Raw genomic sequence first — 26924 nt, 5'->3', positions numbered from 1 at the left:
ACGGGCCGGTGACCGCCGCGGTGAGCGGGGCCAAGCCGGGTAAGAAGACTCGGGGCCGCGTGAAGATCAAGATGGAGTTCATCGACAACAAGCTGCGGCGCTACACGACCTTCAGCAAGAGGAAGACGGGCATCATGAAGAAGGTACCGAGCCGGGAGGCCGGCCGGCCACGGGGGACCGGGAGGGGTGGGGAGTCGCCAGGGGAACCCGGGAGGAAGGCAGAGCCGAGGCGGAGGTGAGGCGGCGAGTCTGCAGGAGGTGTGTGGGAGGGATGGCTGACACCCGGGAGAGCCAAAGGGGAGGGGCCGCCGGGGAAATGTGGGGAGGGGGAGATGCTGCGAACGACCGGAACAGTGGGGAAACGTGCCGAGGTGGGAGTGACCGGCGTGAGAGAGGAAGAGGGCCCTTGCGGAGTGAAGGGGTGATGAGCAGTAATGAGAGGCTGCCAGGCTGCCGGCGAGGTGGATAATGGGACGGGGTCAGTAGGTCCCCTGCACCTTGGTGTTCTGGGGAGAGCGCCGGCAGAGCAGGGAGCAGAAGAGAAGGTATGTATGGAGGCGAAGAAGCTGGAGACGCATGGCAACAATGAGCGAGCATGTGTGGGAGGAAGGTGGGCACCGCTAGAGTAATGCTGGCTGGAAGCACCGAGGCTGGGTAGGGGGCCAGGTAAGCGAGCAGGGCAGGAGAACTGGTGCTGCCCTGAGCAGCAGGACCTAGTCCCCCGCTGGCCATGTGTCTTCCATTGCATCCACTGACTGGAAGAAGCTGCAAGCGCCTGGCCAGATTGGCTGCAGGATCGCCTGCCATTGGGACAAGGGGTTTCCGGCCCTAGGGAGAATCTGTGTGCCGATGGAGTTTGGAGGGATGTCAGGAAGGTTTGCAGAAGTACCTGTAAATTCCTTCTCTGCCAGCCAATTATCCAGTGAAAAGTGGTGAGGAAGGGAGTCATTTTGGAGTGTAAACCGTATGGGAAGGGATGGAAACAGAGGGAATTGGGAAACAAGAAGCTGGAACCTTGGGAACTTGGCTGGTGTTTATATTCGTCCCTTATGGAAACCGGAGCTGCTCCCAAGGTGGTTTGTGGAACTTCGTTGGGAGTGAGGATGATATCTATGGGGCCATCACTGAAAGTCCCTTTCCTGGGCTCACAGCAGGGTATTTGGTGCTAATCTAGCTTCCATCTCCTATCACTCCACATACTGCTGTATCAGTGTCCCTTGTCACTTGATCATCAGTGGAGAAGGTTGTGGGGGGAGGTGGTTCTTGAAGGAAAGTTCTCTTCTTTATTCTTTATTCTCTTTCCCAAGACAAAGACATATACAGTATTAGAGTGCAGAGGAAGTTAGGCTATGGCAACAAGTTGGAGCCTGTAGTTTCGGGGAAGAAACATGGAAAGGTTGGAGCCTAGTTGGTCCCTGATCTCTAATGCCTTGTGTGAATTCCAGTATGGTAGGGATCCATCCTGGTCCCTGTGACAGTGAGGAGGGGGTGAGGCTTCTAGAAGCTCCAGGCTCCAACCTTTCCCTGTGACAGTGAGGAGGGGGTGAGGCTTCTAGAGGCTCCAGGCACCATGCTGTGGTGGAAAGCAGCCAACTGGATCCCTTCATGTCTCCTGAGGTTATATGTTCCATCACTGGGGACTGTGACTGTTTGAGATATATGCAGGCCAGTGGGGCTGCTCAAAGGAGAAGCATAGGTAGTTTTGCTGCTCCCAGATATCCTGACCTCCCCCCCAGCAGAGTCACTAGAAAAGGTCATTATGGGTGTGGGGGCTTGAGATCACTATAATTCTTCTGTTTCCTACTTCCCAAGGAAGATAGAGATAAAATGTTTTGCTCATCTGCCCATCTCCCTCCCTACCCACCAGGCATATGAGCTGTCCACGCTGACAGGGACACAGGTGCTGTTGCTGGTGGCCAGTGAGACAGGCCATGTGTATACTTTTGCTACGCGCAAACTGCAGCCCATGATCACCAGTGAGACCGGCAAGGCACTGATTCAGACCTGCCTCAACTCGCCAGATTCTCCACCCCGCTCAGACCCCACAACAGACCAGAGAATGAGTGCCACTGGCTTTGAAGAGACAGATCTCACCTACCAGGTGTCCGAGTCTGACAGCAGTGGGGAGACCAAGGTGTGTTTGGGTTACCTATGTGAGAGGAGGGAAGGGGGGCCCTGGCCCGGGACAGGTGGATAGATGCCCACCAATGTGGAATGGATCTGGGTTAGTGCCCCTCATCTTAAGGGACAGGTGACCATCCTCGCTTTCCTGACAGGAGGCCGGCTCCCTAGATAAGCGGGCGGCCTCAGTGCCCATATAAGGCCGGCTCGGGCTCCACGCCGGCCCCCCCCCCCCAGCCCGCCTGCCTGGCAGGGCCTTTGCATTCCTCCCGCCAGCTGTCTCCCGCTGGGGGCGGGGGTGTAGCTTAGTCCTGCCCTCCCTGCCGGCTGGGTCGCCAGGGAGTAGGAAAGCAGCACTCAGGGTCCCAGGGTCCTGGGAGCCCAGCACTGTTGACAGGCAGGCTGGGTGACTGGGCTGTGGTTTACCTTACTAGCCAGCCGCCTACCCCTTCAGGATGTTAAGGGCCTGGACAATTAGGGAGTGCATTCGCCCGCTTCTAGGGAAGCCGGCTCTAGTCACGCCTCCCCCTTCCTTTTCCCGGTAAGGAGAGGGGGCGGGGCATCCTTCCTTGCTGTCTGGAGAGCTCCACCTTCTGGGTGGTCCTTAACTAACTGGCCAACGGGAGGAAGCGGCACTGTTTGCCTTAGCAACGCCTCCACCAATCAAAGCTCTTGAGCCCAGCTGCTTTCGCAAACCTCCCGCGCTGACCCACCCCCAGCTTTTGAGCCCCCTGGTTGCCTCAGTTCTCAGTCTTGGCGTGGCGATTTGGTTCTCAGCTTCCTCCTTCCCCTTCTAAGAACAAAGACTCCCTAAGGGGAGAATCAGTGCTGTAGGGTCTCCCCTCTCTTAGTGGCACATCATCTGTAATAATTTTCAAATCCTTGTAAGGCTCATTTATTCCCAGGACATTCTGGGTGAGTAAATTCTTTTGGTAGTTTAAATCTTGAGTATTTGGCATAAAATGCTTCATTGCCAGACTTCCAAGATCTCTCTCTAACTTTAAGTTACCTGAAAACCTCTCAGTCCCTATCTCAGAAGCCTGACAAATCAGATTTGGAAGAATTCTAATTTTAAAGAGAACAGAGCAGCCCAGCCCCCTCATGTTAATAGGAGAGAAAAACTGAGGCTCAGAAAAGGGAAGTAATGATCTCAGGGTCACACAGATGGTGAGTGCCAGAGCTCGGAACAGATCCTTGGTGTCTTGACTCTCTGCCAATTTGATTACCACAGTTCATTTGGCAGAGGACTCAGGGAATTATAATGATGATGAGTAGAGAATATTTGTTTTGGTCGTTTATGTGCCAAGTACTGTTTTCTAAGTGCTTTACCTATTTAATCTTTACAACAACATATGGGGTAGGTATTATCCTCCTTTTACCAATAGGAAACTATAGCTCAGCAGGTCAGTAACTTGCCCAAGGATCAGACAATAGGTAAATGGTGGAGTTGGGATTTGAACCCAAGCCCATTGGTTTGGTCTGGGCTGTCAATCCACACAGAGCTTCTGTAGGGGCAGGGTCTGGTAGAGACTCACTGCTTCATCTTTACTCTGGGTGTAGGACACATTGAAGCCGGCGTTCACGGTCACCAACCTGCCAGGTACCACATCTACCATCCAAACAGCACCCAGCACCTCTACCACCATGCAAGTCAGCAGCGGCCCCTCCTTTCCCATCACCAACTACCTGGCACCAGTGTCTGCTAGCGTCAGCCCCAGCGCTGTCAGCAGTGCCAACGGGACTGTGCTGAAGAGTACAGGCAGCGGCCCTGTTTCCTCTGGGGGCCTTATGCAGCTGCCTACCAGCTTCACCCTCATGCCTGGTGAGTCACAAGGGGCAGGGAGAGATTCATCCTCCCTGGGGCAGATTGAGCATGCTAAGAGAGGGTTTAGGGCAGCTCCAGGAGAACTTCTTTCCCTACTCAGAAGGAGGTTGAATAAGGGTCAGAGCCTGAGAAAAGCCTCTTTCCCATTGGCAGGCATGCCCTCTGCCCACTGAGACCCCTGCTATCCTTATAAGTTTCAGCCACATGCTCCGGCCTTTTCTTTGTCTGGCCTTTATCATTGTCATGGGGACAGTAGACATTTACCACTTTCCTACCTTAACTGGAAGGCAGATCATGTCTTTGATAAAGGTCATTGTTAGTTCCTGGGTCAGTTGGAGAAAGTAGAGACAAGGCCTAGGGTGGGAGAAAGAGAGGAGGGAAGGGCAAGAGCAGAGCTCAGCAGTCCCTGGAGAGAAGATTCAGGGCATGAGGGCCTCTTTGGCTCCCAGGAAAGATAATGAAAGTCGAGGACCAGTGTGTCAGGCCCTGGGACTGGGGTGTTTGTGGGTGCTTGGCGGAGGTAGCAGTTGTGTGGGACAGAGCACAAGTAAGACTCTGTGTCTCGTAGGTGGGGCAGTGGCCCAGCAGGTCCCAGTGCAGGCCATTCAGGTGCACCAGGCCCCACAGCAAGCGTCTCCCTCTCGTGACAGCAGCACAGACCTCACGCAGACCTCCTCCAGCGGGACAGGTATAGCTCTCAACCCTGTCACCCTCCCTGCCTGCCTTTCCCCTTGAGGCCTAGCAGTAGGTGCCCAGAACTGTCCTATAACTAAGGTCAGAGGATTTCTTAAAGTGGAGACTGAGGCTTTTGGCCTAATCCTTATGGGAAAGTTGGATGAGGATGACTGGGTTTTGAATTCTGCCCTGCAGTGGGGCTATGGATTCCAGGAGAAAATTAGAGACCATTGAAGCCACCTTCTCCACATTTAGGCCTAGAAAGGAGAAGTTATTTGCCCAAAGATACAGCATTTGCTTAATTACTAGGAAGGACTTATCTTTATTTGTCTCCTTGTGGGAGAGTGTTGCTCATTTTGAGTAGCCATAATTCCCCTCAGGGATCTCTGGTTATTTCAGAAAAGATGAAGTACTCTCAAAATATAGTTACATCTAAGTTCTTGTTATTTACAGACTTGTTATGCAAAGTGTGGTCTATGGGCTGGGAACACCAGCATTACCTGGGAGCTTGTTGGAAATGCAGAATCTTAAACCTCATCCCAAACCTGCTCATTCTGAATCTGCATTTTTAACAAGACTCCCAGGTAACCATATGTACATTAACATTTGCAAAGTGCTTGTTTCAAAGATTAATTTGTTTATTGTGCATTGAGGAAGAGGGAGGAGGAATGAGAACAAAAAATGGGATGATGGAGCTACCTAAAAGGGGTGTTTGAGTTCCCTGTGAGTGGGTCAGTCATTGTAATCTTTGTGTTTCCCAAGATGAGGTTCTTGAAACAGAATTCAGCAGACAGACAATCAAGTAGTACAGTGTGGTAGGATACAATGAAACGTTGGTGCTGTTGTATTCAAGAAAAAGTTAGACTTTCTTAGTTGATGACAGGGAGCAGAAGAACAATCTTGTCTGCTTTCTGACCTGGAAAGTGGCAAGAGGGCTTTGGAAGTCTTGAGTTCCTGGGAGTGGAATGGGGGCATCCGTGGGGACCAATACCAAGCTGAAATGTGTCTGTGTTTACCAGTGACGCTGCCCGCCACTATCATGACGTCATCCGTGCCCACAACTGTGGGTGGCCACATGATGTACCCTAGTCCCCATGCGGTGATGTATGCCCCCACCTCGGGCTTGGCTGATGGCAGCCTCACCGTGCTGAATGCCTTCTCCCAGGCACCATCCACCATGCAGGTGTCCCACAGCCAGGTCCAGGAGCAAGGTGAGTAGAGGCGCAGGGCTGACATATGGAGGACTGTTTCCTTCCTTATTCACACATTTAGATGCATATGCTCACACACACACGTTTGGATGCCCACACATATTGCTACACAAGTACACACACACACATACACACAGACATCCATGTACCCTCAGACACACTGGCAGACTTGCCCTTGGGCATTTACATCTGAGACTCACCCAGTCACTTGTGCATTTATCACTACTCCTCTAATATCTGGAAGTTTCTCTTGAGCAAGCAATTTGAATTTCCCCTGTGATTTTCCAATGTAGGTGGCGTCCCCCAGGTCTTCCTGACAGCACCATCAGGGACAGTGCAGATCCCTGTTTCTGCAGTTCAGCTTCACCAGGTAGGTGGGGACACCTTTCATCCCATTCCAGACAGCCACTTCTTTCTCTTCACCTTGGGGGAATCCATTACCAGTTGGTCAAAGCCAGAATCCCTATCCTGGCGGCCCATCTGTTTTTCTGGTCAGGCCTGTGGATAGCAGGCAGGCAAGCAGGGGAGAGCCTGAGCTAGCTGGTCAGTCCCCACACCTCCTCACATACCCCCTTTCCTCCAGATGGCTGTGATAGGGCAGCAGGCCGGGAGCAGCAGCAACCTCACCGAGCTACAGGTAGTGAACCTGGACGCCGCCCACAGCACCAAGAGTGAATGATCCGCCCGCCGCCCTGGACAGATGGCCCAAGGGACGGCACCACTTATTTATTGTTGCCTTTTCACATTTTCTTTACACACATGTTGACGGGCCGCAGGATGGAGGCGGGGAGGAGAAGCGGGCAGCCACCGGACTGAGCCCTCTCACTCCAGCCAAAGAAATGGGCCTGCCTGCCTCCACCCGTCCTCCCTCACCCTCCCCTCCTTCCGCCTCCACCTCCCATTTCTGTTGATGGTGGGGCTGTCCGCCCTCATCAAACTCCCCTCACCAGCTTGGCTCGATGTTTGCCATGAGTATTAGCTTACCCAATGGGACCGTGCCCCACCTTCCCACACACAGGCCTTCTGTGGGACTGGGCACCATGTCCTCCCCTGAGGAGGCAGCGAGGGTCCTTTCTCCAGCCTCCTTGCTGACCTCAGGTCAGCCCTGTGTCTGCCACAGGCTGGGTCAAAAGAGCCCTGTCCCTGCCCCTCAGGGAGCCAGCTAGGGAGATGAGGGCTTCTTCCCTCATGCTGCCGCCCTCTGCCCCTTCAGCTCCTGAGTAGCTGGGCCTGTGCACTGGGCAGGTTCCTGGGGCCGCCTGTCCTGTCTTGCCGCTCCCCTTGGACCTCCTGGTTGCAGGGAACCACCAGCGTTCTCTTCTTCCCTTTGTCTTCCCCCCCCCAGCTGCTTTACTTAAAGTTGATTTTGAACTTTTTATTTGAGGAGACGAAGTGAAAACAAATCTATAAATATATATTTTTAAAATATTTAACTTTTTTTTATGGCGTTTTTCTCATCCCCCTCCCTGCCCAAATCCCCTTCCCTGGGGAGCCCTTGGGCTCCCCAGAACTGGCTGGGCCCCTGGGGACAGAGCCACCCCAAGAGCTCGGGGTCCACCAGTGTGGTGGGGAGATTCTGGGATTGCCCGGTCCTGGGTTGTTGCCAGGAGAAAGCCGGGGGAGGGGCCCTCAGGCCATGCCCCAACGGGGTAGGGAGGGTGACCCACAGCTCTGGGCCTCTTTTTGTCCTTTAGGGCTGTTGCTAGGGAGAGGGAAAAGGGAGACCAAATGTGGGGGTGGGAGTGGGAGGGTGTCAGGTATAGGCAACTGACTTCATTTGTGCCACACGCATGGGCATTGCAGCCTTGTGCTCCCCCAGGCCTGTAGCTGCCTGGGGCCCAAGTTGCAGTGAGCAAGGTGGGGTCTGGGAGGGGGTGAGAGGCAGGAAGGGGGTCAGAAGAAGTGGGAGCAGCTCTTGGGCTGAGTGCAGCGATTGGGGAGCCAGAAATGGGCAGCTCTCCCAGGGAGTGAGCAGCTACTGTAACTTTTTTAAATTAAGACAAAAAGCCTTGAAGAAAATGACTTTATTTTTCTAAGTGTAACCTCAGTATTTATGTAATTTGTACAGGGGCCATGCCCCACCCCCCTCTGCCCCCTTTGGGGTAGACCTTGAGGGTGGACCAGTATAAGGGGGAGGGTCTTTTACCCTGTGTCAGAGCCTACCTTCACCACCTATATCCAGAAAGGGAGCTTTTTCAGAAACAGGGCAACAGTCGGGGTGGAGTTTTATTAACCTGTGACTGCCTTCAGTAGGAACAAGCTTACTTCTGTGATTAGGTGAAGGGGTGGGGGAAGATTTTACGCACAGCCTAGTTATCAAGGGGATGATTTGCCGACATATTTGAGAACCCCCTAACCTCTATCCCCCATTGCTGTCTTGCCCCAGTTTGGGGTGCCAAGATGGAAGTCACTTTTCTGGCTTTCTCCTGGAGATAGCTGGGGCTTATGGGTGGCTTTCAAGGCTGGGGCATGGCAAATCAGGGGCCAGAGAGTGGGGGAGCTTGGGACTCAGGTCTGTAACTGCCCAGCCCCTTTTCTCTGCTCTTGTTTCACTCCACCACTACTCACTCACTCCCCACTTCCCATCCTTGGGAGGAGATGTTGATGAATTCCTCCTCTCCTTCCCACAAGAGACAGACCCAGTGAGTGAATCAGGCAAAGTGCTTATAATGTGTGTTGTGTGAGCGTGGCCTTGGAAGAACATGCGTGTGTCAGGGATGAGGTGGCATTTTTATGTGCAGCGATCCTTGGTGTTTCCCTTCCTCGGTGGCTCTGGGGTGTGTGTGTGTTTGTGTGTGTGTGTGTTTGTGTGTGTGTGTGTGCACCCGAGTGAATGTGTGTGTGTGAATGTGGGTGTGTATGTCAGTGGTTTCTACTTGTCCTGGGATGCTGACCCAGGAATAGTGGACATGGTCACAGTCCTATGTACAGAGCTTTCTTTTGTATTAAAAAAAATACTCTTTCAATAAATGTATCATTTTTGTGCACAGACTGTGGGGTCTTTGGCTCTTGTTTTTCTACATAGAGATGGAAGTATGAACATGAAGGGAACCCCCCAAAATTGCTGCTCTGAGAAGCAACCCTAGATGCTTGATGAAAACCGTCACGCTAAGGGGTGCTTTGGGCTGTTGAACTCTATGATTTAAGAAACATTTTGTGGGCCAGGCTCGGTGGCTCAGCCTGTAATCCCGTCCCTTGGGAGGCTGAGGTGAGTGGATTGCCTGAGCCTGCGGGTTCGAGACCCGCTTGGGCAACTTGGCGAGACCTCATCTCTACAATAAAAAAATTAGTCGGGTGTGGTAGCTTGCACCTGTAGTTCCAGCAACTTGGAAGGCTGAGACGGAAGGATTGCTGGAGCCCAGCAGGTCGGGAGTGGCCACTGCACTCCAGTCTGGGTGATGGAGTGGGACTCCAACTCAAAAAAACCCCAAACAAACATTTTGTGGGACCGAGGACTTTCTCCCTGTGCATGGCATTGCTGGTGCTTAGGCCAACGCAGTTGAGCAATTTTGACTAATAGGAAAAGTGACACAACTAACCCAAAACATTGCTGAGGGGTTTGGGAAACTCATGGGCACGGGACCTATGAAAAAGTCAAAGGAAAGCCCCAAGTGGGAGTGTGGGTTACTGTTTCATCAGAGTGGATGCTATGATGAGAGAATGAGGGTCAGGAAGGCTGATCCAGTGAGGAGGGCGCTTCGCAGTTGACTGAGCCAGTAAAGGGCTTCCTACTCCCGCAGGGAGGAGCAAAGCGACCTGAGTCCACGGCTCGGCTGCCTCGTGCCCTCGCCCCCCTTTCCCTAGGCAGCCGCCCGCAGGTAGCGCGCATGCTCTGCTCGCGCCTCTCCGCCACGCTCGGCGTGGGCCGCGGTGGGACCCGTAGATGCCCGGCCGTGCGTGCTCTCGCCGTGTGACCCGGAAGGGAGCAGCCGAGGAGGCGGGACCAGGACGGCGGGACCTGCCGCTGGTTCCCAGGAAGGGCCCAGCCGGGCGGTGGGAGGTGAGAGGAGAGTTCTGTGCCTACCCGGTCCCTCCCTAACCCTTCCCAACTTTTTTTTTTTTTTTTAAGCTACTCTCCATATGGCTGACGAAGGGAACCAGGTCAGGTGTAGCGCTCTGGGATTCACTCGGTCCTGTCAGCCTCCTCGGACCACGCACCCCCGTCCCCACCCCGCCCCCAAACCCGTTCCCACGGCGGTACCGGCCTGTTCCACCGCCTCACTGGTCTGCGAACTTGAGCCTGACCTTGCTACCTGCTGGTTTCATTCCTGCATCCAGACCTCACCCCACACCCCACACCTTGGTTGATTGCTCCTGTTCTAGGCCCACGTTCCCCTTTCCCCCCTGTTTTACTTGGCCCAACGCTGATCATTTGCACATGGCAAATGGCACATCGCTGGTTACCTCCCAGCCTTGCTGTCCGTGATAAGTGGATCTCTACCTCCACCGAGGTCCACATCCTTCTTTTCCCCTTCCTTCACTTCTTCTAGTCTCATCTTCAATCCCTGTACCCCCACATGACCCCTGCCCTAATCACCGTTTCTTCAGCTGGGTTTACCTTCTGTTCTTATTCTCTCTGTTCTCTGTTGCCCCTACACTATTTCATATCACACATATCATTCTTGCTTATTCCACTCACATTTATAATCTGGCTTAAAAACTTTGCATTTATTTGATGACTCCCCCTGTCTTCTCCATCTAAGAATAATATTAGATTTTGTTTACTGAGCACTCACTACATGCTAGATACTGTTCTAAGTGTCTAAGTTCCTGAGACAGGTATGACTATTACCATCTTGCAGAGAAGGAAACAAGCTCAGAGGTTAACTAACTGGTCTTCAACTAGGCAGATAGTAAGTGAAAGAGCAGGAATTCAGAACCATCTTTATCTGACTTTGAAATTTGTACGATATTGCTTCTCATTCCCTACCCTTAAACCCATGATTACCACCTCCATCTATATCTACCTGACTTAGGTACTTTACTGTACACTCATAAATGCAGAGTGAGAGCTGGTATCTTTTCTGGTAATTTTATCTCGTCTCTAGGTCTCTCTGCCTTTCACAAGACTCTCAGACACTTTTCCTCTCCAGTCATTTGCCCCAGCAGTCCATCCTCCTGTCATCTGTTCTCTCTATCTGCCATGACCCACCCTTTATATTCATATTCCATCTTTACCCTGTCTTTTATACTCCCTGTCATGACCCTCTCCCATCCTACTTTTCCTTGCATGTTCTGACTCAACTATCTCATAAGCTGCTGTCCTTCCTTTCCACTCGTGTCAAGTCCTGATCTGTATCCATCAGCTACCCTGCTATCTTGCCCAGACTGCCCTTGACTGTCCCTCTGTTTATTGTTACCTTGCCTGTTAGTCTGCTCATTCTCTCTTTGTAACCTCTTCCATTTCTTAAACCCCTTCATTTCATCACTTCCCTGTTTCCACTCCATTCTCCTTTTCTTATAAATCCCAAAGTGTGTTCAGCTATTTATTCCATCCTGTTTTTTGCCTTTTCTGTTTAGCCTCTAAATTCTACCATGCAGCCTACCAATCACCACCCACCCTCTGTGTGTCTCAAGATTCCACCCCCCTCCATGTATTTTTTCTTTTCTCATACTGCCTTATTTTTCTCCTTGTGTATCCCAGGAGGTCAGGATGGTGGGGGAACGGCGTGCTGGGGATCTCATGGTGCCCCTGGGGCCCCGGCTGCAGGCATATCCTGAAGAACTCATTCGACAGCGGCCTGGGTATGACGGAAACCCTGAATACCTGATTCGTTGGAGTGTCCTGAAGTGTGGGGAACTGGGCAAAGTGGGTGTAGAGGAAGGCAAGGCAGAGCACATCCTCATGTGGCTGTCAGCCCCTGAGGTCTATGCCAGCTGCCCCATGCTGTTAGGTGAACGAGCACTATCTAAGGGACCTCAACATGAACCAGCTGGGAGTTCAGGAAGCTTTCCTCGAGATTCAGGAGGCCTGGATGAAGTGGCAATGGGAGAGATGGAGGCTGATGTGCGAGCACTGGTACACAGGGCTGCCAGGCAGCTGGCAGAAGGTGGGACCTCAAGCCTCACAGCTGCTGTGCTCCACACCATCCACGTGCTCAGTGCCTATGCCAGCATTGGGCCCCTCACTGGTGTCTTCAGGGAGACAGGAGCCCTGGACCTGCTCATGCACATGTTGTGCAATCCTGAGCCCCAGATCCGTCGGAGTGCAGGCAAAATGCTGCAGGCTCTGGCAGCCCACGATGCTGGTAAGAGACAACCAGGGAAAAAGAAAAGCACTGGAGAGAATGGGGCCACAAGGAGTAAGAACAGATAGAGGAAAGATTTCCCAAATCTAAGTGCACCTGGTATTTGGTGAATATCAATTTGATGCAAAGGAAAAATATAGTTAATAGGCTAGTATAGGCATGTAAACAGAATAAAATGATAGTGTCTGGATTTTCGAAGCATTAACAGAATGGGGTAGATTTGCATTTTTAAAACATTGGATTGAAATTTATGAGCTGGTTTTGAAATCAATTTGGTGGGTTAATCAGCTTTTTTTTTAAGTAAGATATCAGTGGATAGCATTTAATAAGGGGAAATTTTGTAACTTGAAGTATATATTTCAGTTAAATTTGTGTTTGTACCAGGTTACCATGTAAAATGTATTTCTTGCTATGGTAACACAGAAGTAAAAAGCCTCTGGGCTAGGGGCTAGAGTCTAGGAGAGGCAGGGAGAAAGTATTGGGGACTGAGGAGAAGTTATGGATTGGGTGTGGATTACAGGGAGTCGGGCTCACGTCCTTCTGTCACTGAGCCAGCAAGATGGCATCGAGCAGCACATGGATTTTGATAGCCGATATACTTTGCTGGAGCTGTTTGCAGAAACCACATCTTCTGAAGAACACTGCATGGCCTTTGAGGGCATTCATCTGCCTCAGGTACTCTGCCAGCTGTGGGGAAATGCTGTGTACAAGGCCCAAGGTATTATTTCTGAAAATGTGGTTCAGGACTATGTGTCAGAGCCACCTGGGGAGCTTGTTAACATGAAGGCTTGCTGGGCACGGTGGCTCAAGCCTGTAATCCCAGCACTTTGGGAGGCCGAGGCGAGAGGATTGCTTGAGCCCAAAGGTTTGAGACCAGCCTGGACAACTTGGTGAGACCTTGTCTCTACAATAAATCAAAAAATTAGCCGGGCATGGTGGCACACGCCTATAGTTCCAGCTACTTGGAAGGCTGAGGCGGAAGGATTGCCTGAATCCATCAGGTTGAGGCTGCGGTGGCCATGAGTGTGCCACTGTACTCCAGCCTGGGTGACAGAGTGAGACTCCATCTCAAAAAAATAATAATAAAAAAATGAAGGCTCATACCCCTCTTCCCAGCCCCTTCTCACAGAATTTCTGAGATTAGAGCCTAGGAATTTGTTTGAAGACACTTGTTATGTGTTTCTTGTACAAATCAAAGTTTGGGAACTACTGGCCTGGAGATGAGGCTTTTATATTTTTCTGTAGAGGAAGATGTTAGGGGGAAAGGGGAGGAGCTAAGGCTGGGAGGAGATGAGCCTATGCCAAGCATGTGTCTTGCAGATCCCAGGAAAGTTGCTTTTCTCACTGGTGAAGCGCTACCTTTGTGTCACTTCCCTGCTGGATCATCTGAATAACAGTCCAGAACCAGGAGCTGGAGACCAAAACTCCACATGTTCCACAAGGGAGAAAAGCCGAGGACAGCGAGAGCTGGAGTTTAGTATGGCTGTAGGCAACCTTATTTCAGAACTGGTGCGGAGCATGGGCTGGGCCCAGAACCTCAGTGAACAGGGCGCATCACCTCCCCGGCCAACCCGGTCCATCTTTCAGCCCTGCCTTTCAGGCCCTAACCTCTTATTCCCAACCATTGTCACCACCCCCAGAAGGCAAAGGTGGGCCTTCCGCCAGCGCACTGAATTCTCTAGCCGAAGTGGCTATGGAGAGTATGTGCAGCAGATGCTGCAGCCGGGAATGCGGGTGCGGATGCTGGATGATTACGAGGAGATCAGTGCCGGGGATGAGGGCGAGTTCCGGCAGAGCAACAATGGTGTGCCCCCTGTGCAGGTGAGTGAAGCACAGTGGCGGGACACTGTTGGGGATCTATTTGGAGTAGGCATAGCTGGGGCTTCCATATGGGAGCTCTGGCAGGCCACCCAAGGAGAAAACCCCCAGGGAAACCGGTAAAAAGGGGTCAGCATTTGGGGTGGGGGCATTCGAAGGGCTGAGAAAATCTGGTTGGGGTGGATAGGCTGTGAGGTCATAGAGACTCAACTAGGAAGCAGAACTGGTATATGGGGATATCACCATCTCTACTACCAGTGAAGGTGGCTAGGAAGGAGTGTGGGCGCAGGGACCATCATGGTTAAGAAGAGAGGCAAGGCCCACTGCTAACAGGGAAGACAGCCTTTTGCTATGTGGAAGTTTTTCTAAGCTTATTGCTGTGTATCTGAGGGTATGCCCTCTCAGCCTGGGCATGTCCTTTCAAACCTTCACCGCCCAGAGCTCAGAGGGCTCAACCTGTCTGTTCTTCCCTCTTTTTTTCTCCCTCCTATCAGGTCTTCTGGCAGTCAACAGGCCGTACCTACTGGGTGCACTGGCATATGCTGGAGATCCTGGGCTCTGAGGAAGCTACTGAGGATACAGCCTCAGCAGCTGTGGAGAAGGGGGCAGGGGCTACTGTGTTGGGCACAGGTGAGCCTTAGAGGACATGGATAGCATGTTTCTGAGCAGAGAAGTAGTGACTGGGATGAAGCCACTTCTGACTAGGAACCGTCCCAGAGGTTCAGAAGTTGACCCTATTCCTGATGGGTGCTGATCCCCCTACACCTGTATCCTCAGCATTTCTCTCCTGGGACTGGAATCCTGTGGATGGGCTCTACTCTTTGCCGTACCTCCAGCCCAAGCCTCAAAAGAGTGAGAGACTGGGATATCTGACCCAAGCTGAGTGGTGGGAGCTACTTTTCTTCATCAAGAAGTTGGACTTGTGTGAGCAGCAGCCAATTTTCCAGAATCTTCGGGAGAACCTGGATAAGGTATTACAGGTCTCAGGTACCAGGCCTGTTTGTAGTAGGGTTAGACATGGAATTCTCTAGCAGGAGTTCTAGATATGGGATACCACTTAGGGGAAGGCTGGAACTAGAGGTTAGAGAGTAGGGGGTCCTGCTGGAGGAAGAGACAAATGCTGTGAGAATCTAGTATGTAGAAGATGTGAGGGCATGGTGGGGGTAGCCATCCTTCACATTACTGTCCCCAGGAACTGTGTGTCTTCTTGTCCCTGAAATGTGTACCCCTTCTGTTGACAGACTCAGGGTGAAAAGGCCCTAGTTGAGATGTCTGTGCCTATAGAGATGGCTGAAGGGCTGCTGCAGGTTCTCAGCAATCGGTTTGAGGGCAGCACCCTCAATGACCTCCTCAACTCCCAAATCTACACCAAGTATGGGCTGCTACCTGCTGAAAGTAGCAGCTCATCTACTTCACGAAGTCACTCCTATACCCCAGATCCAGAAGAAGAGTCCAAATCAGAAGCCAACTTCTCGGAGGAAGAGACTGAGTCCCCCAAAGCAAAGGCTGAGGCCCCTAAGGTAGAGGCCGAGCCCACCAAGGCAAAGACTGAGCCTCCCATGGCACAGAGTGATTCACAACTATTTAACCAGCTTCTGGTGACTGAGGGGATGACCCTGCCCCCCGAGATTAAGGAGGCAGCCAGTGGTGAGTCAGGTTCTGGGAAGAAGTTGGAACAAGTCCTGGGTGGTCCCAATAGAAGTAGATAGGGTAGAGGGAAAGCCATGGAGTAAGGTCATTTTTTGCAGAGGAATATGCCATGGAACCATGCATCCATCTTCTTCCCATTGACCTTGATTGTATCTGAATGACCACCACTTCCTTTTTTCAGTATCTTTGGAAAGGGATACTCTGGAAGGGGTCCACTTTCTTGAGTATCTTCATCTTATTGTTTGACCATTAGATCCCTCACACAGAACTGGAAAAGAATGCAACTTACAGTAATGAATAATGTATTTATATGTTGTTAGGATAACTGGGTTTGACTTTAAAGACTTCCAACTTGGAGGCGCCACAGTTCTTTTAGCCTTTGCCTTTCCCCACCAATTTCAGAAATGGCTAGAGCCTTGCGGGGTCCTGGTCCTCGCAGCTCCCTGGATGAGCTTGTGGCAGCGGTTGTGGCCACTGTGCAGATATCCAGCTTGGACACAAACCTGAAGCTTTCAGGGCTCTTTGCCCTCTCTCAGGCTGTGGAGGAGGTGACTGAGCGGGATCACCCTCTGGTCCGTCCTGACAGATCGCTGAGGTTAGCATGTTGGGGAGAGAAGAGGTTTGGTTGAAGCCATCGGTAATGAGGATGGTGGCAGGAGGGAGGAACTATGAGTTCAAGAATGAGAAAAGCTGGGAGTCAGGGAAGGGTCAGCCTGGGGAGCAGCCAAGCAGGAGGGATGGATGTTGTAATGGCTTGTGTTCTTGGGGCACTTCTATGCCAGGCACTATTTTACATGCATTCTCTCATTGAATCCACCTAACACCTGAGGAAGCATTGTTAGCATTATTAGCCTACTGTATGGATGAGGAAATTGAGGCTTAGAGAATTTAAGTAAGTTGCTCAGAGTTTTACAGGTAGCAGAGCCAGGATTCAGACTTAGGTCCTTTTGGCTCCAGGGCTGGAGTTTTTTGTTTTCTCTTTCTCTCCCTACTTTTTAAAGTTTTTTCTACTTCTTAATTATACAAATAATACACAAATGCATTGTCATTTAAGAAGATCTGAAGACTATAAAAGAACATAGAATGAAAGGCCAAAGTCCCTTTTCACCACTGTCATCAGTCTGGTGTATCCTACAGACCTTCTGTAGATTTATACTTAAAACTGTGTGTTTGGAAATAGAGTTTGTGTTTTAATATATGTAATTAGTTCTACATGTTTCTATTACTTTTTACTGCCCCCACTCAGTGTCTCAGTGTGTCTTAGGGGGCTTTCCATATCAGTCTGCATGGAACTGCCTCATTATTTTAGCTGTTGAATAGGACTCTGCAATATGGTTTTATCCAAGTTCCAGTACAGTGTTGTAGTGACTCTTGTTATCCCTTGTTTCTGCCAACACTGGATGTTGTCATCTTCTTAGTCTATCTGATTGGCAAAATTTTAAATACTTAGTATCTTCTTGTTGTAATTTCTTAGTTCTGGTGAAGTTAGGCATTTATATACATTTATTTGTTCTATTTCTTCTATAAATATTCTGTTCTTATCCTTTGCCTACTTTTTAAATGTGTCTTTGCCCTTTTGCTACAAGGCATTCTGGTTATTAATTCTTTATTATTTGTGTTTCAAATATTTTGCTTGTTTTAAAAAAATTGTATTAGCTTTATTTTGTGATTATAAAATAATATATGCTCACTGTTAAGAAAAGTTAAAAAATTATGAAAATAAAAATCATCTGATTATACTCAAGTGAGATTGACAGAAAAAAAATTATCTGAAAGCCCTTTATGCAGAGACAGTCACTATTAGGTAAACATCGTTACGTGTATTTCTATATCTACTCATATATATTGCCTGTGTATATTAACTAGTTTATAATAAAGCATGGCTACGAAGGGGAGATATGTATTTATAGCATATTCAATTCACACTGTAGTCATCATAAAGCTTCTGAGAGAATATATTAAAAACAGAACTCTCCTAGTACCTTTTAAACTTTTTTTTCCAGTTCTCTTTTATGTTCTTTCCTTTCATAGTTCCCAGACCACCTCCTCAATCTCTGTCACTGTGAAGAAAGATGTTAATATCTGCTGTTTCCTCTCATAACCCTCACTGTGATCTAGGGACTACCTTTTCTCAGATCTGCATTTGTACTAAACCCTTTTTGTAGCTCATGTTGCTTGTCTCTTCATTTTGTTTATAGTGTCTTTCATTGTGCTAAAATTTCCGATTTTTATGTTGCTATATTTTTTAACTTTTTTATGGCTTCTAGATTTTGTGTCCTACTTAAGAAGATCTATCCTATTCCAGGATTCTAAAAATGTTTCACTGTATTTTCTAAAAATATCTATAATTTTGTTTTTTACATTCATTTAAAAATGTGTGTGTAAGCCGGGCTCGGTGGCTCAGCCTGTAATCCCGCACCTTTGGGAGGCTGAGGTGAGTGGATTGACCGAGCCCGCGGGTTCGAGACCCACCTGGGCAGGCGAGACCTCACCTTTACAGTAAAATCAAAAAATTAGCCAGGCGTGGTAGCGCGCACCTGTAATTCCAGCTACTCGGAAGGCTGAGGCGGAAGGATCGCCAGAGCCCAGCAGGTCGAGGCTGCAGTGGCCGGGAGCGGCCACTGCACTCCAGTCTGGGTGACAGAGTGAGACTCCAACTCAAAAAAATAAAAAATAAAAAATAAAAAATAAATAAATAAATAAAAATCTGTGTGTAACTTATTTTTGCAAATGGTGTGAAGTAGAGCTTCACTGTCAGTTTTTTCAAATGGATAGCCAGGTATCACACATTTTAAGTGGTCCTTCCTTTTCTTTTTTATTTTTTTTGAGTTGGAGTGTCACTCTGTCAAAAGATTGGAGTGCAGTGGCACACTCCCGGCCACTGCAGCCTCGACCTGCTGGGCTCTGGTGATCCTTCCGCCTCAGCCTTCCATGTAGCTGGAACTACAGGTGTGCGCTATCACACCCAGCTAATTTTTTTGATTTATTGTAGAGATGAGGGCTCACCAAGTTGCCCATGCGGGTCTTGAACCCGCGGGCTCAGGCAGTCCACTCACCTCAGCCTCCCAAAGTGCAGGATTACAGGCTGAGCCACCGAGCCCGGCTTCCTTTTTCTTACTAGCCGAGATACCATCCTTATTTCTCTTCTCATCTGTTTATCTGTTTGTCTACCCTTTATCAGTTCCAGAGCTTAATTATTATAAGTTTATATTTTAATTTTTATAATGATAAATGCGACTACCATTATTTTATTTATTTATTTTTTTTGAGTTGGAGTCTCACTCTGTCACCCAGATTTGAGTGCAGTAGCCGCTCCCGGCCACTGCAGCCTCTACCTGCTGGGCTCCGGTGATCCTTCTGCCTCAGCCTTCCAAGTTGCTGAACTACAGGCGTGCGCTACCACGCCCGGCTCATTTTTTAAAATTTATTTTAGAGATGAGTTCTCGCCAAGTTGCCCAGGCGGGTCTCAAACCCGCGGGCTCAGGCAATCCTCTCACCTCAGCCTCCCAAAGCGCTGGGATTACAGGCTGAGCCACCGAGCCCGGCTTACCATTATTTTCTAAACATTTCTTTTCCAGTGCCTGACTCTGCCTATCATGATATTTTTAAAAGTCTTTAGGCATTTTGATTATATTTATTCTGAATTTATAGATTTATTTGGAAAGATGAGCTAGAGTTTGTAACCATTTTGCTCTATGGCCTCTTTCATGAGTTGAGCCAGAGGTAGTTAGACTGCAGAGGGGTGGGGATCAGGGGTGAGATTGAGGCAAGGAAAGCAGGTTGAGGGAGCAGTGGAGAGAATGGACTGAATCTTGGTGGATGGGGTTGGGTAGGGAGTCAGATGGCTGGGAAGTCAGGCAAGACTCCTTGGGATGGGGAGCCCATTGTCTCTTCTCTTATCAGGGAGAAGCTAGTGAAGATGCTGGTGGAACTGCTGACCAATCAGGTCAGAGAGAAGATGGTGGTGGTACAGGCCCTGCGCCTCCTTTACCTGCTCATGACAAAGCACGAGTGGCGGCCATTGTTTGCCAGGGAGGGTGGCATCTATGCTGTGCTGGTTTGCATGCAAGAATATAAGACTTCCATCTTGGTGCAGCAGGCCGGGCTGGCGGTGAGTGCATTGGGGACTGGCAGGAGAGCATGGGGCAAGACAAGCAGATTGGGCACTGCTGATCCTGAGGAGAGAGTGTGGTGATTTAGAGCAGGGTGTAGATGTTGGGATGGAAAAATGGATTTAAGATTTTGATCTGTATAATCTTGGGAGATTGAGTGTGTATTTGGAGGAAGGAAGAAGGGAGTTTTTAAGAATGAGTCCAGGTATAAACTTAAGCAGGACATGAGGTGGCCATTTACTGAGAAAATACTGTAGGAGAAGGAGGTATGAGGAGAAGGTCAGAGGTTGAGTTTTTAATTATGTTAAATTCCTCATGCAGTTTTAGTTACAATTAGGTACCTGGTTAAAAAATCAATTTTCTAGATGTGACAGTTAAACTAAAAGCATTTTTCCCTTTTTATCTAAGTAGTACCCTTATAAAGAAAATACTCTCGGCCAGGCTCGGTGGCTCAGCCTGTAATCCCAGCACTTTGGGAGGCTGAGATGAGTGGATTGCCTGAGCCCGCGGGTTCGAGACCCGCCTGGTCAGCGAGACCTCATCTCTACAATAAATCAAAAAATCAGCCGGGCGTGGTAGCGCGCGCCTGTAATTCCGGCTACTCGGAAGGCTGAGGTGGAAGGATCACCGTAGCCCAGCAGGTCGATGCTGGGATGACTGTGAGTATGCCACGGCACTCCAGCCTGGGCGACCGAGTGAGACTCCAACACAAAAAGAAAAAAGAAAATACTCTATCATCAGATTTGGGTGAAACAATGCCAACATTAGGGAAGGGAGGCTCTCATCCAGGGAGCTTACAGAAGAATTGGTTTCCTGTCGACTGCAGATGGAAGTGTTGACTGGTGGGTGGTGTGGACAGAATGGCTTGTGGATCCCTGAAGGGGACAGGTAGACCTCAGCCAGGGCAGTTCTGAGATGGATTTCAGTAGTATGGCAGCAGCATGGATAGGAGCACATGTCCTCTTAGAGTAGAATGTCCCAGTAGAGGCCAAGAGGTTCTTTTCCTTTATGGAGCTAAGGGCAGCCAGGCGTTCACAGTCTAGGTCATGTGTACTCAAAGAATCACCTGATCCTCTCAAATTATGTACCAAAATACAGCAAATCCATTTATTTTAGGCCATGGCAAGATAAAACAACAGCATTCACCACTAAATTCAAACTGTATCATCTTGTTTATAACTTAAGGTCTACAGAATTCAGCTAATTGGAGGAGAGTAGGGTAACCAAAGGGAGAAAGCCTCATTACAAGGTAGTATTTGCTCAGAATGTCCAGACCTCATGAGGAGGATTGTCCTGAGTATTAATTCTATACCAATCCATCCCTAGTGAGTTTCTTCTGGAGAGTCAGCCTTTTCAACAGGAGAGACAGTCTCCACTCCAGAGGGAATAGGCTGGATCCTGGTGGATGGAGTTGGGCAGGAAGTCAGATGGTATTGTGGCTGAGAAGTCAAGCAAGACTCCTTGGGATTGGGGGCCCGAGTGTCTCTTTTCTTATTAGGGAGAAGCTAGTGAAGATACTGGTGGTATAGTGTTCATTTTGATTTAATTTGTCTACAGTACCAGCAAACAAGTTTGTACATTACAAGCAGTATTCTTCCTATAATTCCAACTCCTCTGCCTATGAGACAACCAAGAAGCCTTGTTTAGACAGGCCAGATTCTGGCTAAGGCCGGGGACACAGGTTTGGGAGAGTTAGCATATAGGTAGTAATTGAAGCTATGGTAGTGGACAAGGTTGTCTAGGTGGAAGGAAGCACAGAGTGTGAAGAGAAAGGGGACAAGGAACCTCAATGTTGAGGACCAGGCAAAGGGACAACAGAGAGGTAGGAGGAAAAGTGGGAGGACATGAAGTCATGGAACTCAAGGGAAGAGAGGTTTTGCAAAGGCAAGAGTGGACCAGCGAGATGGGGGATGGGGGACAATGTTAAGGAAAGCCTCTGAAGGTAAGTAGATACTGTGAATGGGCACCAACTTGAGGGGAAGGTATGGGTAAGGGTGGCCATCCCACTCAGGTAACCTTGGTGCAGGGAACCTGGGGACAGATTTTACCTTCCAGTCTTAGGGTTTTGTTGACTTTCTTTTCTCTTTTTTCTCCCTCCCTCCCTAGCATTTGTTGACTCATCTCTACCTCTTCCATCTTTGTCTTCTACTCTATTTATATACAGCTTAGTTGCACCAAAGTTTGAGGTCTACAATGATGGCCCTGGCTTTCCTTCCTCATTATAGCTCTGCCCACTCCTAATTCTGTTTCTGTATCCCCGTCATAGGCACTGAAGATGCTGGCCATTGCCAACTCCTCAGAGATCCCCACTTTTACTGGCCAAGATTCTATCCACCCTTTGTTTGATGCTCAGATGACCAGAGAGATCTTCGCCAGCATCGACTCAGCTACAAGCCCAGGCTCTGAGAGCCTGCTCCTTACTGTCCCTGCTGCTGTGATCCTGATGCTGAACACCAAAGGGTCAGGGCATTACCCTCCAAACTCCAGGCCCCTGCTGAGTCCAAACCCTGTCCAAGCTCATGTACTCCACAGAAATTCTCAAGTTGTCACCTCTGGATTAACATTGGTGGCCCTCCCAACTGTTAGAAGAGAGGCCAAGTGGTTGGGACTAGGGAGATTCCCAGTGAGGGCAGGGAGATACCACTGACCTTCCTTCATGGGGTTGAGAGGAGTCACCTGAGTTCAGTGAACCAAATGTGAAAGGGACTGTTTTCTCCCCAACTGCAGGGCCTTCTGCACTTGTTTCTCTGCTTCCATTGCATTCACTGTCTACCAATTTCTTTCTGGGTCGCCGCCCTCCTCTTTAGGTGCTCCTCGGCAGTGAGAAATGGCCTGCTCCTGCTCAAACTACTTTTGTGCAACCACCACACTCTGGGAGACCAGATTCTCACACAAGAACTGAGAGATACCTTGTTTAGGCACGCTGGTATCCCACCTGGGGCAGGACCTATGCCTGCCACACGCACCGTCCTCATGATGCTTCTCAATCGCTACTCAGAGCCGCTGGGCAGTCCCGAGCATGCAGGTACCATTGTGGAGGGGGTGGTTCTGCTGAGTAATCATACAGTGCCAGCCTGTGACCAGGAAGCTAGCATTTACGTACCAGCTCCTTACTGGAAAGGGAAGGAGTCTTCAGGAAATGAGTGAGCATTGTGGTGCTCAAGTTAGGTCTTAAGTAGAACTTCCTGACCAAAAAGAGAGGGAGATTCTAGAATAGGTACAAGAAAATTGCCCTCTCTGAATGGTTTTAAACATATGTGGATTCCTATCTGTCTGGGCTAGGTTTGGTCCAGTCTTTTTTTTTTGAGTTGGAGTCGCCCAGGTTGGAGGGCAGTGGCATACTCCCGGCCACTGCAGCCTCCACCTGCTGGGCTCTAGTGATCCTTCCGCCTCAGCCTTCCAAGTAGCTGGAACTATAGGCGCGCGCTACCACGCCCAGCTAATTTTTTGATAAATTGTAGAGATGAGGTCTTGCCAAGTTGCCCAGACAGGTCTCAAACCCGTGGGCTCAGGCAATCCACTCACCTCAGCCTCCCAAAGCGCAGGATTACAGGCTGAGCCACTGAGCCCGGCTTGGTTTGGTTCAGTCTTATTGGATACTTAGAAGATTGGTTGAAATGACATCTAGGGAGACTTTTTTGAGAGGAATTGTAATTTAAGGTTCAGAAAGTTTGTGACTAGAAAGATTAAATATTGATGTTATGGAGAGGAACCATTTGTGATTAAAAACTAAGTGAAGGCCGGGTGTGATGGCTCAAGCCTGTAATCCCAGCACTTCAGGAGGCTGGGACGAATAGATTGCCTGAGCCCACGGGTTCAAGACCAGCCCTGGCAACTTGGCAAGACCTTGTCTCTACAATAAATAAAAAAAAAATTGACCAGGTGTGGTAGTGCACGCCTATAGTTCTGGCTGCTTGGAAGGCTGAGGCAGAAGGATACTGGAGCCCAGCAGGTCGATGCTGGGGTGGCCAGGAGCAGCCACTGCACTCCAGTCTGGGCGACAGAGTGAGACTCCAACTCAAAAGAAAAACCACAAAAAAACCAAACAAAAACAAACAAACAAACAAAAAAACAAGCGAAAACCCAGAAGTCTGGAGGGATATTGAAATAGGCAGTATATATCTTTAGTCTATAGATCTAAAACCACCATGTAGGTAGTATAGGGATGTTATTATAATAGCTAATATTTATTATAGCTAACATTTAAAATAAAAGGTAATCATATGACTATAAGAGATGAAGCATATGTTGTGTTTAACTTGACATTGTTTGCTATACTGGATTTTTTTTCCCAAATGTAGTTAGGTATATATTTGGGTCCACAGAAGAAAAATTCCTCACACTTTGGTAAAAACTGTAGGCATCCTCAGTATGGGAAGAAAAGTTTAGGGTGATTTTCTAGACTTCTCCATTTCTGGTTTGACCAACTACTAAGACATTTTTTCCCTCCGGTTTGTCTGGGGTGCAGCACTGGAGACCCCCAGTGCCCAGGGCCAGGATGGGTCCCCTGAGCTACTGATTCGATCCCTGGTGGGTGGCCCGTCTGCAGAACTACTTCTGGACTTGGAGCGCGTGCTGTGCCATGAGGGTGGCCCAGGGGGTGCCGTGAGGCCCCTCCTCAAGCGCCTCCAGCAGGAGACCCAGCCCTTCCTCCTGTTGCTGCGGACTCTGGATGCCCCGGGGCCGTACAAAACCCTGCTGCTGACCGTACTGAGGTGAGGGGCCTGTTCAGGCACCCATGCATCAGGGTGAGGGGAGCTGGCAGACCTCAGGGACTTCACTTGTTTCCATCCCTTCACCAGGGTCATGACCCGACTGCTGGATTACCCAGAGGCAATGGTCCTTCCCTGGCACGAAGTCTTGGAGCCCTGTCTCAACTGCCTGAGTGGCCTTAGCAGTGACTCTGAGGTACCAGAGCCCTGGCAAGGGTTGGGGAGGGAAGGGCAGCATACAGGACACCAACTGAGGTTTTGGGAGACACAGCAGAGCCTTTCTTTCTGAGTGTTTCTGGGGCACTAGGGCACTGGGTAGGAAGAGAAAGGCTAATGTCATCTAAGAGTCTACAGAACTGGGATCTTTAAAGTATAAACCTTTTGGATGCACCTGGATTTTAGATTTTGGGTTTAGGGGAAGCCCACATGCATCAATCCAAACAGTCCTTGCTCTCCATCCTTCAGGGCTTATGCATTGTTGAGTGAGGCTCAGGCACCAAGCTGGCTCTTGAGATAGCTTGGCCTGGCAGGAAGAAGCCTGGGAAGCTGTGCCCAAGGTCTACTGCTGCCAACTCACCCTGGAGTCCCAGCAACCCCATTTTCTAATACCTTGTCTTTGGTACCCTCCTTTGCCTGGGCTTCTTTTATGATTCTCCAAAATCTCAGCACCACACTTCCTTGACTGAACCCACCTCTCAGCCCTTATGTGTCCTGTCTTTTGTTTCCCTTAAATTAATCTATGTGGCCATGGGCTCAGATTGTTCAGGAGCTGACTTGCTTGCTGCATCGCCTGGCCTCAATGCATAAGGACTATGCCGTGGTGCTCTGCTGCCTGGGAGCAAAAGAAGTCCTCTCCAAAATCCTGGATAAGCACCCAGCTCAGCTGCTGCTGGGCTGTGAGCTTCGTGACCTGGTGACAGAGTGTGAGAAACATGCACAGCTCTATAGCAACCTCACCTCCAGTATCCTGGCGGGCTGCATTCAGGTGAGGAGCTGCTTGTGGGTGTGGAGCCAAGAATGTAAGTCAGAAGCAGGGGAAGGGGATTCAGTGTGTACCTCTTTGGTATCCCTGTATAGCATAGGCGGTAGCAAATCTGGGGTACTGCACCCTAACCTTTACTCCATATGGTCCTGTCAGAATTTGGGGAGAAAGAAGTTAAGTGTTCTGTTGCCTCTTGACTTTTTCTGTATCCCTGTTTCTGGGTGTTTCTCCATGTTCTTTCCTCCCCTCCTTCCCTCTTCTTTCTGATGTTCTGGCTGCAGATGGTGCTGGGCCAGATTGAAGACCACAGACGAACCCACCAACCCATCAATATCCCCTTTTTTGACGTTTTCCTCAGGCATCTCTGCCAGGGTGAGTGCCCTCGCTTGCTTTCTCCTGGCTCCATCCAGCATCAGTTCTCCCCTTCCCTTCCTGCTCCCTAGTCTCTTCTCTTTCTCTCTCTCAGCTAACCAGGTTGTGAATTCTACCCCTTTCCACTTGCCCCCAGGCTCCAATGTGGATGTGAGGGAGGACAAGTGCTGGGAGAAGGTGGAGGTGTCCTCCAACCCGCACCGAGCCAGCAAGTTGACGGACCGCAATCCCAAGACCTACTGGGAGTCCAACGGCAGCACTGGCTCCCACTACATCACCCTGCACATGCACCGTGGTGTTCTTGTTAGGTGTGGACCTTCCCCCTTTCTCCTGACCTCCAGTACATAGACACACATACACAGATGTTCTGATATGCCCTGATACACAGCCTCAAAACACCCACATACCCACAATCCTTTCTGGAACTTCCGTGCCTGAGGGACACACTCAAACCCATTTTATGCAGTGAACAGATAGACACATTGACCTGCCTTCGCTGTGCTGAGTATAGGCATTCCATCACTCCCTGAGTGTCCCCTTTGCTTAATGTTGAGGGAAATCAACAACTTCCTTATCAATTTCCCTTGGGGACATTTGTGTCAGGCACTGTGCCAGGGTCTGGAGATACAAAAACAAGAAGATGTGGTACCTGTGTTCATGGCTCTTGGGGAGCCAAGCTAGAAAGTCAGTAAGAGCACAGAGTAGGCATATGCCCTGGATCTTCTGGAAGGAGGGGTTGACTGGGTTTAGCTTTGAAGTTGAAATTAGCTAGATAAAGTGGGGGCAATGGATAGTCCAGACAGAAGAACAGCATTTGTGTAAGTGGAAGAAACACAGCGCTGTACTTGGGGGAACTTTAAGTAACCGTGTTAGGCTAGAACGAAGCGTGTATGTGTCAGAGTGGCAGGAAACGAAGCCAGAAAAGTAGGCAGAGGCCGACCACGAAGAGTTTGTTAGTGAAAAGTCTGAGCTTTTCTTCGGAAGCTTGGAGAGCCTCAGAAGGGTTTTACAAAGGAAGGAGACAAAGCTGTGGTTTTTTTAATTGAGAAAGCTCATTCTGGCTATGATGGGAGTTTGGGTTGGAGGCCACAAGGAAGAGGAGGGCAGGTCCATGCAGTGGTCTGGTTAAGAAACGATCAAGCCGGGCTCGGTGGCTCAGCCTGTAATCCCGTGCTTTGGGAGGCCGAGGTGAGTGGAT

The 26924-nt window shown here is 49.7% G+C and overlaps 2 protein-coding genes across 3 annotated transcripts in view; both read left to right on the top strand.

The window, feature by feature from the left end:
- Nucleotides 1-6: 6 nt before the first annotated feature.
- Nucleotides 7-8824, top strand: SRF (serum response factor). 2 transcript variants are annotated; one of them, XM_021716605.1, is made up of 7 exons: nt 7-143; nt 1868-2134; nt 3682-3943; nt 4515-4634; nt 5641-5832; nt 6126-6202; nt 6416-8824. In XM_021716605.1, the coding sequence occupies exons 1-7, from the start codon at nt 72-74 to the stop codon at nt 6509-6511; spliced, it is 1086 nt and encodes a 361-aa protein (XP_021572280.1). In that variant the 5' UTR covers nt 7-71; the 3' UTR covers nt 6512-8824. The 2 variants fall into 2 exon arrangements, with proteins under 2 accessions (XP_021572280.1, XP_021572281.1); XM_021716606.1 differs by lacking the exon at nt 7-143 and adding an exon at nt 362-421 and having other exon boundaries at nt 6416-8823.
- A 945-nt stretch (nt 8825-9769) lies between these two features.
- The window catches only part of CUL9 (cullin 9), a 44334-nt gene continuing 27179 nt past the window's right edge, over nt 9770-26924 (top strand). Inside the window, exons 1-16 of the mRNA XM_008066122.2 lie at nt 9770-9832; nt 11477-12080; nt 12601-12755; nt 13401-13901; nt 14393-14528; nt 14676-14869; nt 15140-15545; nt 15951-16143; nt 19452-19659; nt 21927-22120; nt 22468-22685; nt 24129-24375; nt 24463-24568; nt 25130-25357; nt 25636-25726; nt 25863-26034. Of these exons, the coding sequence (XP_008064313.1) occupies nt 11486-12080; nt 12601-12755; nt 13401-13901; nt 14393-14528; nt 14676-14869; nt 15140-15545; nt 15951-16143; nt 19452-19659; nt 21927-22120; nt 22468-22685; nt 24129-24375; nt 24463-24568; nt 25130-25357; nt 25636-25726; nt 25863-26034 (3644 nt within the window). The 5' untranslated portion in view covers nt 9770-9832; nt 11477-11485. The remainder of the gene's footprint in view (nt 9833-11476; nt 12081-12600; nt 12756-13400; nt 13902-14392; nt 14529-14675; nt 14870-15139; nt 15546-15950; nt 16144-19451; nt 19660-21926; nt 22121-22467; nt 22686-24128; nt 24376-24462; nt 24569-25129; nt 25358-25635; nt 25727-25862; nt 26035-26924) is intronic.

The sequence above is a fragment of the Carlito syrichta genome, unplaced genomic scaffold, assembly GCF_000164805.1.
Source record: "Carlito syrichta isolate Samal-C Ts95f unplaced genomic scaffold, Tarsius_syrichta-2.0.1 Scaffold308847, whole genome shotgun sequence".
NCBI classification, from domain to species: Eukaryota; Metazoa; Chordata; class Mammalia; order Primates; family Tarsiidae; genus Carlito; species Carlito syrichta.
This window is presented reverse-complemented; position numbering and strand designations above follow the sequence as displayed.

Bases quoted from the DNA above. Each gene is read 5' to 3' on its own strand.
- SRF (XM_021716605.1), top strand. From the start codon at position 72: ATGGAGTTCATCGACAACAAGCTGCGGCGCTACACGACCTTCAGCAAG. The intron at 144-1,867 runs GTACCGAGCCGG...CCTACCCACCAG, and splicing joins AGACGGGCATCATGAAGAAG to GCATATGAGCTGTCCACGCT. The intron at 6,203-6,415 runs GTAGGTGGGGAC...CCTTTCCTCCAG, and splicing joins CTGCAGTTCAGCTTCACCAG to ATGGCTGTGATAGGGCAGCA.